Source organism: Doryrhamphus excisus, chromosome 15 (genome assembly GCF_030265055.1).
Source record: "Doryrhamphus excisus isolate RoL2022-K1 chromosome 15, RoL_Dexc_1.0, whole genome shotgun sequence".
NCBI lineage: Eukaryota > Metazoa > Chordata > Actinopteri > Syngnathiformes > Syngnathidae > Doryrhamphus > Doryrhamphus excisus.
Genome location: NC_080480.1, coordinates 8,500,133 through 8,511,806, shown reverse-complemented (window position 1 = coordinate 8,511,806; position 11,674 = coordinate 8,500,133). Strand labels below are relative to the sequence as shown.

The window sequence follows — 11,674 nt, the reverse complement described above, 5'->3', positions numbered from 1 at the left end:
CAGGGGTTGGGAAGTCCTTGCAAAAGTTACACAAGTTACTAAATATGATTTAAAAGTTACTTTCTAACGTTACTCAGGCTTCTCAGCAGCTTCCGACTGACCTGCTCCCGTCAGTGATGTTGGCAGCCGAGCCTGACTGCTCCACATCGACACTCAAGGAGGCCATGGCGCTCACTGTGTCTGCCTCGTCCTCCTCTGATTGGCCGTGAGCTCCCAGTGGGCTGTCCAATAGCGGCTGGCTGTTCGTCTGAGACAAAGTCTGCAGGCAAGACCAGTGTTTGCCTGGAACACAGAAGACACGGTGTGAGGAGGAAGACGTGCTGTGGCTTCTCACCATTGTATAGTGGTGTGTGTGTGTGTGTGTGTGTGTGTGTGAGAGAGAGAGAGAACTCACTCTGGATCTCTATCACTCTTTCCAGCGAGGCACAGGCTTTAGGACACGGCTTGTCTTGAGGCCACTGAAATGTAGATCCACTCTGCCAAGGACACATCAAGTGAGTTAGCACGTGTCCATCACTTTCATTGTCTATTTGATCCTACTAATATTCCAATGAGTTATGTCTGATAATATTGGTATTATAAAATGAGATATCGGATCATATTGCTGTGGCTTTTTCTGTCCATAGGCATGTTAGTGACAACTCCTCAAACTACACCGTGCTCCATATAGCAAGAAAACCTGCTAGCTCACTATGATTGGATTGTAAATATGAAATTTGTCATTTCTAAGGTGTATCATTTCACTGATTGTATTTGGTCCACTTTATACTTTCACTTTGTTCTTATACAGATGTTTGTGCCACATAGAAAAATGGGATATGTTACAATAGTCGGCTATGACTATTTCGTTGAGACAGAATGTTTCAAATAAATATGGCGCAGTAAAAAGCAGCATGTGTTTATTCATTCACCTGACATGTGACCCGACAGTGTGATGCCAATATTGATATCGCTTGACATTAGTACGAATAGATAGTAGATAGAAGTGCTGGATAACATCAGTATATCAGATGTAGACGAAAGCCAATATGGAGCATCTCTAGTTCCACTGCAATGTAAAGGATGATACGGTAGTTTGGTTCCCCCTGAACAGTAATGTTAGCGATGATGCCAAGCATGAGTCGTGTATTTTCTCCACTATAGATCATACTTTTTCCTCATAGCTCAACTCGTCCTGCAACTTTTACTGAAGATTTTGTAATGTGCTCTCCCTGGGAGATTGTGTCTGTAAGTAATGTGCAACTATGTTTACATAGTTGAGACCATGGAAGCATAGATAACACCAGCAGTGTTATGATTATGATTAATTATGATACTAACTGGGTCTATAGATTGAAAAGTGTAGCTGTTGTGTCAATCATTGACTAACTAAACGCACACGTATGATTTTCAGTCTATTTTAATACATTTGAGAGTATAAAAATGAAGTTTTGGTGATAAAATACGGATATTTGGTATGTTTCTAAACGCCGAGATGCATCCACTGTAAGAATATTATGGCATTTATTAAACAGGTACGCTTAAGTCCATTTACTTAAAACTTAGTGTCTCCTCGTTCTTGGACACTTTGCTGCCTTCTCTTCTTCGTTTTTGAATGCAACGTTGTAAGGAGTGGTACCATGACATGCTAAAAAAAATAGCTTGCTCTGATGATAGCACAATCAAAAATACTGGAAAATGTGACTTACAGTCCAGTACCACTCATATATAACAATTTGCAGATTATACTCCAGGTCAATTTTTATGAGTTAGTCCACCAATAGAGAATTATAGAGAACTTAAGAAGGCAGAGCCATGGTTGCCATGGAAATGAAAGAGACATGATTGTCCCGATGATAAGTCAGTCCACCATCAACATCATTTTGAAGCAGTTAAAGAGTGTTAAGATATTCAGACTGACTCACCGGGTCTCCAAGGAGAGCGGAGACGCAGGCTTCTGATGCGTCACAGATGGCAGTGAGGTCATGACCTCCCTCCAGCGCCATAACAATACGCCCATCAGCCAGACCCATCAGGAGCTGGGTTAGCTGGCCAAAACCTGCAAAAATATAATATCACTTTCATGCATTAAACTGTTTTAATCACGATAAAACAACAACAAAAATAAAAACATGAATACAGACCGTCTACTTGGCAACGTTTGAGTTATGTAAGAAAAGACTGCCATGTTTTGGGGGACCAATTCCAAAATCTACTGCATCTACTTGGAGTCTTATTATATCTTTTTGGTCGGCAGTCCAATCACATGCCATTCCTCCACACCACCATGTGACATCATTATTCGTGCTGAGCAGACAATAAACTTCATAACAAAGTCATAAGGTCGAGGCAGACAGCACCCTGCAGTACCTGGAGGGGGCGTACCAGTAAACCTGACTCCAAAGGCAGGCACCTCACTACTTTTAAAACAGATGATAGTCACCATGGTAACCAGGTTGGCACTCACATTTGGCAGAGACATTGTAACCTCCTAGAGGAGACTGATGACCTTCCACAGCATCAAAGCCTGCAGACACCATAATCACATCCGGGCTGTACTGCTGAGCAATCGGCATCACCACGTTTCTGCACAAACAACAACATAAGTGACTAACTTCATTTAACTTATGCGCCAGGTAAAAATGGTCCAGAGGTCACACCCTATATATAGTTATTGTGTGTACATTTACCTGAAGGCAGTGAGGTACTCCACGTCACCCATGGGGGGTTCTACTCCTCCTGTCCACGCAATGTTCACATTAAAACCAACACCTGCACCTGAGCCCACCTGAGGCAAGACAAGAATGATGGAGTTGTAAGTTGACATATGAATGAACTTTAATCCAATAAACATTCCAAGCACAGACAATAACTCTAAACGATTATGATTTTTTTTTGTGTACCTCTTCAGGTGCTCCGCTGCCTGGAAAAAAGTTGCCATCATCGTAGCGGTGGAGGGAGATGTAGAGGACATTAGGGTCACCGTAGAAAGCCTGCTGCGTGCCGTTGCCATGGTGAATGTCCTGCAGTGACAGCGTCATTGCTATGAAACATGGGCTTTGCTCAACATTTTATGCAGGAAATGTTAGTGAAGCTTTATTGTTTAGACTGGACATTAACAGCATATTGTATAATGTGTTGCACTTTGTACAATAAAAAGGTGAGGTGAGTGTGAGTTGGCATTCTCCTCCGATTTTGTATCAACATTTGCAATATAAGTTAGATTGTAACCGTTCAAGGACGGCCGATAACAGTGCAAAATCCCAACACTTGATGAATGGAAACATTATGAGTGAAGCATAAAGACATAAAACAAACAAACTGGTACATGTATGCTACACCTTTTACTTGTAGAATCACATAATGAGACATTTTACTGACTTAAACTGAATGGGATTCAACAAACTGCACATCCACAAATTATTGTGGTACTGTACTATATACATACTACTGTATACGTGTGTGTTCTCACTTACCCAGTCCACAATAAGTATCTTGCCCACTCCCAGTTTCTGTTGGAGCAGCTTGGCAGTGATGGCAACGGAATTGAAGAAGCAAAACCCCCTGCTCTCACACACAAAAACACAGAGACACAGGTCAATCATCTCCTCATAAAAGAGAAAATATTTGCATTGCTTTTTAACATCTTAGGACTGTACGGACATGGCATTGGATTCCTCTGCATGATGCCCTGGCGGACGCACTACTGCAAAGCCGTTCTGGTGAAGAGATAGAAAGAGACAATAAAGGACACTGTCGCTTATAGAAGACTGTGTGTATGTGTGTACATCTATAAGGGTTACCTTCAGTTCCCCTGCTGCCACTCTGAAGGCCAGCTCAATAACAGAGCCAACTGCCATGCGGACAGCTGCAGACGAGTGCATCTCATTCCAGACAGTGTCACTATCCACCTGCAGGGGGCAGCAAAGGATGCCAAACAGTTACAAACATTGACTGCATAATATAACACCCAGAGGTAAAATGGTCTGGGAGACAAACTTACCCCTATTCCTCCACAGGGAAGAACAGCATACATCTTTTGGCTGATTGGACCTGAAACGGCAGGTGAGTACACACTGAGCAGGATGCAGAGGCCAAGGATATGACACTTTAATTCAACTGTTTTAAAATAAAAAAAAATATCATATGGTACCCAGTAGCTTCTTATGGTCCAGTTTGTGTCTATTCAGTGGACTGGTTCCGTAGAGCAGAGTGTGGAACTCTGAATGGACAGTCTGGATCTCATCCAGGGATGCTTTACGCCCACGTATTCTCTGCTCAGACACGAAAAGTGAGAGAATGAGAACGATTTTTGCACAATTACACTTGACTTATTTTGGGTGCAAGTGTGTGTGTGTGTGTGTGTGTGTGTGAGTGCCACTACCTCACAGCGACCCAGCAAGCCTGTCTCCTGCAGCCTTGACCAGATGCTCTGCACTCTCCCGGCATGCTCTGGGTGGATGTGAGCATTGCCACATACACATTGATGCTTTAACATCAGACTGTCGTAAACAAGTCCTGGAGAATAAGAAGCAACATGAGTGCAGTGGTTACATGGTGGATGTTAGACACCTTGCCCTGCTATGGCTAAAATCACCAGAGGATGTAACTGTATGTCTGACCAGTCAGACTATAAGCTTTCATCACAATTGTTAACAAAATACAAGCATGGATGCTTTTCATTCACAAATCAGCTCTGTGTCTCTGCAGCACAGTGTTACACTGACAATCATGTGATGTCAATTCCTTGGAATTATTCTTCATGACTCGGTTCCAGCCAAATGTGTATGATCTTGACTGAGGACATTTGTAAGCTTGTTTTGATGCCAGTCAGTTCAAATGCATATAACAAAACCATGTGACAAGACTGTCGACATACCGTGGCTACACAACAAAAACACTAGAGCATATATAATGACCTTCCTTTGCTGCACACATAGTACTGACCTGTGGTGAAGAGATGTTTGACAGGATTGACAGTTGCTGCAGGAGAAGACTGTGCTCTTCCCAGAGGTCTGTGGGCTAACGAGGAAGGGAATACACCCATCTGCTGCAAGGCCTGCTGGGAAGGTGAGAGAAAGTTACGATTCATAACATGATCAATAAGATATCAATCATTTACTCTTCAAGTTGAATGCACGGGTAAATATAAGGTTAGAATTATCTGCTGCTGAAAGTTCTCATCAGATTTTCTATTCTGAACCATTGAAAATGTATGCGAGTGTCTATATAGGGAATATTGCTGTGCTCCCTACTGTGAACTGTGTGAGTCATCATGTGTGGGTGGACGCACAAGCACACACTTGAAGATGCTGAGATTCTGGAACACACACACACACACACACACACACATATGCACACACACAGCAATGAGTCCAGTGGTTGAGTCACCAGCTGGTGATGTCAATGCAGCATCAAATAAAGTGCGTGTGTGCGTGTTCCAAAGTGTCGTTTGACCAGACACCCAGCTGCAAGACTCTTGACATTTTCACCAGCATAGGCCAGAATGGAAATGCTCTGTCTTGTTTCTCCTTATACTGACACACGTTTATAATATAGAATTGACTGTCTGTCTGTCTGTGTGTTTGTGTGTGTCTGTGTGTCAAAAAGTGACTAAGCATTGTGATGTTGTGCAACTTATAAACAAATTCCAAGTTATTCCGTTCTGCAAAATGTCGTGCCTTCTACGGTCTGATGAGTCATTCTGTCCTTGTGTGATGTGGCGCATCTATTTAGATCAATGTGATCATATCATTTCCACCGATCAATTATAGCGTGTTGGTTGGCAAGTTGTAATTACCCCCGTAGATGTGAAATACAATCTCAAAGATGAGGTTTCCCATTGCATGTTGCGGGTGCACATGCCTCATGCTGTCAAACTTCCAACATAATCTACTAATTACCTCAGTGTCATGATTTGTCAACCACTCTTGCTGTACTTTTAAAAACGTGCTTACAGGTCCCGTAAAAGTGTGTACAAAATTCCCTGGCGAGAAGTGTTAAAGTCAAGCTGGCATTGGGGATAATAATGTTGCCATCATGTGGTGTATTTATTAGAAAAAAATAGCACAGTCAACACAGTAGGGGAGCATATTTTGACTAATTTTCATCCGTTTGTTATGGTGTGTTCAGGAGGAGAGGAGTTGTGTATGCAAATGTGTGTGTGTGTGTGTTTGTGTGTGTGGTTAGGGTGAATTGGGAGCATTGTTTTTACCTCTGCATTTTATATGTATGAAACCACTTCATAAATAAAGTTGATGTTGACAGCCCTCTGACTGGTGATTATATTGTGACAAAAATGGAAACAAAAATTGAAATAAAAAATACTTGCATATTTATTTATCACTCTGGAAGAATTTTTGAACAAAAATGTCAATAGTTGCTGTGGTAAAAACCACGTTAATACTGCCATGATTTTATCCATCCATCCATTTCCTATACCGTTTATAATCACAAGGATCGCGGGAATGCTGGAGCCTATCCCAGCTGTCTTCTGGCGAGAGGCGGGGTACACCCTGGACTGGTCGCCAGCCAATCACAGGGCACATATAGACAAACAACCATTCACACTCACATTCATACCTATGGACAATTTGGAGTCGCCAATTAACCTAGCATGTTTTTGGAATGTGGGCGGAAACCGGAGTACCCGGAGAAAACCCATGCACATGGAGAACATGCAAACTCCACACAGAGACGCCCGAGCGGGAATCGAACCCAGGCTGTGTGGCCGGTGTGCTAACCACACGTTCACCACGCCATGATTTTATTTTGACACTTAATTTGCACTGAGGAAGTCACAGTGTGGATGTTTTAATGATGTATAACTAAACAGTAGCTACGTTGCTGTAGTCGTTTCACGCCGCCTGGTGATAATGATGAAGTAAACGACACGTCGTACATACACAATACATTTTTCATAGAAATTACCCCTTTTGGATCACAGATTTGATGTGCACGAAAGCGGTCGACCATTTGCAATATGTCCATGTCAACTTAAGCAGGCACTTAGCATTGCTAGCATTTAGCAATATGAAGAACATGATGGACCAGGACTTGATGATCAGTTGGTCAACATAGACTGGTTGTTGCCGTGGTTTTCTTTCAGTTTTGACATTACTATTTCAAAAGGTTCCACTTGTGAAACTCTCTCAAGCAAACCCAGCCATCATCATAACCATTTATAGCGGGATATCGAACACCACTGCTGCTTTAACGGCTATTACTACATAGCTAGATATTAAATACTTATTGATCTATCTATTACGCCTGGGAATATTGTCATTCATCCGGATCATTGTATTTTCAGGTTATGGTGAGCAGACTCGCTGTTGCACGCATAGGGGACTTCAAAGTCTATCAACTAGAAATCATACATATATACAAATGCCCACAAAAGTTGCTCAGATTGACGATACAGATGTCCGCCATCTCCTGGTGTAAAGTATTAACTACACGAGACACCATAGTTGCAGAAATGGCTTGTTAAATTCAGCAATGTTGCTTGCTCAGTGGACTGTAACTCAGAAAAAAAACAGGCTCAAACCTGAGAATAGCTCCCCTTGCTGTCTTCATCACCTTCCCCCAGCTGGATGACGTCATCTTCCTCATCCTCTTCATCCAGTTCGCTCTCTGTACTCTCCCCTTTCACGTGCACAACCCCTCTCTCCTCCTCGCCCTTCTGTCGCTCCGAGGGAGTTGTGCTATCGTCAGAACCCTCCTTCTGAAGTCTGATTGGTCAGAATACTTTCAAATTGAGTATTGTGTAAACAGTTGATGTTAAGTAAGAGACTTGTGTGGTGATCACCTGTGAATGCTTGTCGCTACATCGTCCTCCTGCATGTCATTGGTCTCTGTTAGCTCTTCTTCCGTCTCCTCTGGATGGGTGGGAGGTGGCCTGGGAAGATCTGACCCCTTTGAAAGCATCTACGGTATACGTGTGACGCAATATGAGAGCATGAACAAGTGCACTTGTACTGTGCATGTGTGTACCTTGTAATGTTTCTCCAGAAAATGCTGATGTTGCTGCTGAACCACCAGTTGCTGGAGGGCCTGGGGCGACTGGGGCAAAGGTGCACTCTGGGTACGAGCCAGTGGCCGATGACGAGGCAGCTTGTTGACGGACCGCATGCCACTGGACACGCCCCTCTCCGCTGTAACCAGGGGCGACTGGCTGTACATGGGGCCTGATTGGGTGGAAGCACAAAGACGGAAACAGTAGGTTGACAAGCATTTTTTTTAAAGCATTAAAGTTGGTGTGATCATGTGCGTCCATGTGTGTTATATGTGTACCAGATAGCATAGCGGTCTGTTGTCTGGCCTGCTCCAGTAGTAGCACATGTTGCAATAACGAGGAATGAGCAGAATGAGAGCTAGATGGCGGAGTCTCTACATCATGGCTGACCCCTGAAAAAAAAATGCAACAAAAATACTCAATAACAAATCTTTATTATATTCATTGATTCAGACACTATATTACTCTGTTAACATCCTTTTGGCCTGTAGTTGTTAAACACGGTGTCAGGTTTGATAATACAATAAAAAGGACAGAAATAGCAGCAGCAGCCATTGAGTCCATTTCAGCTCTTATGTTCACCTCTCCTCTGCGCTGCACTGCAGCTCACAGAAGCCTATTCATCTGCTGGTAACAAAGTGGCTCGAGAGGTCAGCGGGGCGTAGCACTTCACTTTCCAGCTAACCCACTGACAGCACCAGCAGAGCTTCAACACCACAGCCTTGCTAGGAACCAATTATTGCTCAGTCAAGGGTTCTCAACTTGTCCTACCCTGGGACTCACATTTCCCTGGGGTCATTAAGTCACAGATTAGTTTATATCTAACTAAATCACAACAAGGAGCAGAATATGATTACATCTGCACAATTCAACAGAAACTAACCATTGCATGCACATTTACTTTGGACTTTTTCGATAGTTCTAAGTCTATATATGTCTTTTATACTGCATACAGTGGTGCTGCTATTGGAACCTTTATTTCCCTGAGGGCACAAATGATCAATAAAGTTCTACTTAGTGTCATTTTATTCTCTTACCTAACAGCTGCTGAGGTAATTTCATTGTATGTCATGAATATCATGACAGTAAAGCTTTGAAAATCAGTCAGTGCATACCTGCAGGTAAAGAGGATGTAGAGAGAAACTTCCCAGTCAGAGCTCCGCCTGCTCGTAGCGACTGGATGGCTTGACGCTCTGCCTCTTGTTGGCTTGATAACTTCTGGGAGGCCTGTAGGGCGTAACCATTGCATACAACAGGAAAATGAAATTAGATCACAGAGAGCAGACTTATATTACAAGTAAAGCTTGTAAATGTCTTAACCTGGACAACCAATACTGTATAACCAATACTGCAAGTCTCCATATGTGCTGCGTACGGTGGATGTGTGTTTGTGTGTCACCTACTGTGATGTGTGTGTTAGCAGGGAGCCCCAACGAGATATTGGGCAGAGATGGCGAGGTGTAGAGACTTAGCGGGCTCAACGTCCCGTCAGCACCCAGTGTCTGATGAAGGGATCGAAGCTGCAGACACAAAAGGGGTTAGTCGGGATTGATTTCATGTTTCTATGCTTGGGATTAAGTCAACTTGATAAGTAATGGGTTTGTAGGACAGTGTGTCGATATCCCTCGGATTGGCTGACCCACATCAACATAAGTGGTTGTTGACATAAACAAATTAGCCATTACTTACACATTTACTTGTGACTTTCGTCAAAGAATGAATGTGAATGGGTGATGGTGGTGAGTATCGATACATATTCTCCTTTAAATGGGTCACGAGTGAATAATGGCAAATAAAGAGAGAAGGGCAAAAGTTGTGGAGCTGAATCTAATCAAACGCCAAGCTAGCAGGGGAGTGAGCCGTGTGTCAAAAATAGACATTTCTATGGGCGTATCAATTATTCACGGTTTTTCACCATTCGCCGGTGGTCCTGAACGCCACCCAGTGAATAGTGGGGATCTATCTACTCTATATGTATGCTGTATGCGTGGGTACCTCGGTTTGTATGTTGGGAACAGATCCAGTGTTTCCATTGGCAATAGCTGTATTAGAACTGTTGGGACTGCTGGGACCCGAGCCTGGTGCACTATTACATAACGGGGAGACTGGAAAATAAACAAACAAATAAACAATGTTACTTCACTACAAATTGCAGGTATCTTATTTTACAAGGTTGTGTACACTTTGTGTTTACCTGAAATCTCAATGGCTCTTTTCTTAAAAGTGCTAATGACAGTGCCATCTTTCCTTCGGAGGAGCGGAGAGCTCCGCCTCTCGGCTACTTTCTGCTTCAACCGTGAACGCACCTTCAGGTTAGGTTCTGACACTGGATGGCAGAAAAAGGAGCGAGAAAGAAAAACATCTCATCTAGGAGCTAAGAATCAGTTTCATATGACTCATTACGTGGACTTGAGAGAGCAAGTAGAAAAATGTTGTCCTATTGTCCTATTTTAGGACATCTGTGCAAATGGCTTTCATTTGTATTTTTGGTCATAAAATCTTCATATTAATATTTGCAGCATTTATTTTGTTTGAGAATTGCATTAGGGTATTTTAATGTACCCACAGGAGCCCACTTTAGGATGTTAAGATTAAGTGGATAAAAGATTTAAGGATATTAGATTAGTAATCCTGCATTACATTTGTCAGATTTTCTAAATGGATGAGAAGCTAAGCTATTTTTCATTCTTATTTCCAACAAAACCAATTTGCACCAAATGAACAGCTTTCCAGGTACTGCATAGTACTCAAAACTGCAGCTAGTTTAGACCTTAACCTTTAGCTTTAAAGTTCACTGGGAAGTGAGGACACAGGAAAAATACACGATGACAATTATTCATTCATTCATTCATTTTCTACCACTTATCCTCACGAGGGTCGTGGGATCTATCCCAGCTGTCTTCAGGCGAGGGTACACCCTGGACTAGTCGCCAGCCAATCACAGGGCACATATAGACAAACAACCATTCACACTCACATTCATGCCTATGGACAATTTGGAGTCGCCAATTAACCTAGCATGTTTTTGGAATGTGGGCAGAAACCGGAGTACCCGGAGAAAACCCAGGCATGCACGGGGAGAACATGCAAACTCCACACAGAGATGGCCGAGGGTGGAATTTAACTCGGGTCTCCTAGCTGTGAGGCCTGCTCGCTAACCACTCGTCTGCCGTGCAGCCCAATGACAATTATACTAGGGGAAAAAGTTGTTTGACTTTTGGATATGCGTCAGTATCACAAGGAAATCCCTATTGCTGTTAAAACAGTTTGGAAGGAGATAATTTCATGTTCTATTGTAGTCGCTTCAGCTAACTCTAGCTGCAACTTGAGTACTGACAAGTAAACAAAGGTAAGACAAATGTTACTATCTTACCTTACTTGTATTGGTACTTGCCTTGTATATTTCTTACCTAGCCTTTGTATGTTAAGTTGCCGTGTGATGATTTTAGTGTTCTTTATAAGATGACATGGTGAGTCATCTTATAAAGTTATATTGAGTTATATTACTGTTATATTGAGTAATGACTTCCTGTGATTTCCAATGGGCTGACAAGCTAGTTGTGAGCGTTCTCATAGTTCATGATTGGCTACTGTCATATAAAGAGCCGTCTGGTTCTCATGGCGTTGTGTGCGCCACAATGTGTCATTTTATGACATTTGTGGCTTATATATGTACAAATC

General features: G+C 42.6%; 1 protein-coding gene across 4 annotated transcripts in view; it reads right to left on the bottom strand.

Annotated features, from left to right (window-relative positions):
* hdac5 (histone deacetylase 5) overlaps nt 1–11,674 on the bottom strand; it is a 52,353-nt gene that overhangs the window by 7,611 nt on the left and 33,068 nt on the right. For 3 of the 4 annotated variants that reach the window (XM_058048276.1, XM_058048277.1, XM_058048274.1), the window contains 21 exons: nt 10,188–10,319; nt 9,989–10,098; nt 9,397–9,513; nt 9,109–9,220; nt 8,272–8,385; nt 7,972–8,165; nt 7,787–7,905; nt 7,526–7,709; nt 4,927–5,041; nt 4,364–4,497; nt 4,133–4,253; nt 3,983–4,032; nt 3,783–3,890; nt 3,643–3,698; nt 3,456–3,543; nt 2,883–3,002; nt 2,670–2,767; nt 2,447–2,565; nt 1,905–2,038; nt 395–476; nt 102–282 (listed from right to left, as the gene is read on the bottom strand). In XM_058048276.1, the coding sequence (XP_057904259.1) occupies nt 102–282; nt 395–476; nt 1,905–2,038; nt 2,447–2,565; nt 2,670–2,767; nt 2,883–3,002; nt 3,456–3,543; nt 3,643–3,698; nt 3,783–3,890; nt 3,983–4,032; nt 4,133–4,253; nt 4,364–4,497; nt 4,927–5,041; nt 7,526–7,709; nt 7,787–7,905; nt 7,972–8,165; nt 8,272–8,385; nt 9,109–9,220; nt 9,397–9,513; nt 9,989–10,098; nt 10,188–10,319 (2,488 nt within the window). The remainder of the gene's footprint in view (nt 1–101; nt 283–394; nt 477–1,904; nt 2,039–2,446; nt 2,566–2,669; nt 2,768–2,882; nt 3,003–3,455; nt 3,544–3,642; nt 3,699–3,782; nt 3,891–3,982; nt 4,033–4,132; nt 4,254–4,363; nt 4,498–4,926; nt 5,042–7,525; nt 7,710–7,786; nt 7,906–7,971; nt 8,166–8,271; nt 8,386–9,108; nt 9,221–9,396; nt 9,514–9,988; nt 10,099–10,187; nt 10,320–11,674) is intronic. The other variant, XM_058048275.1, reaches the window with a different exon arrangement.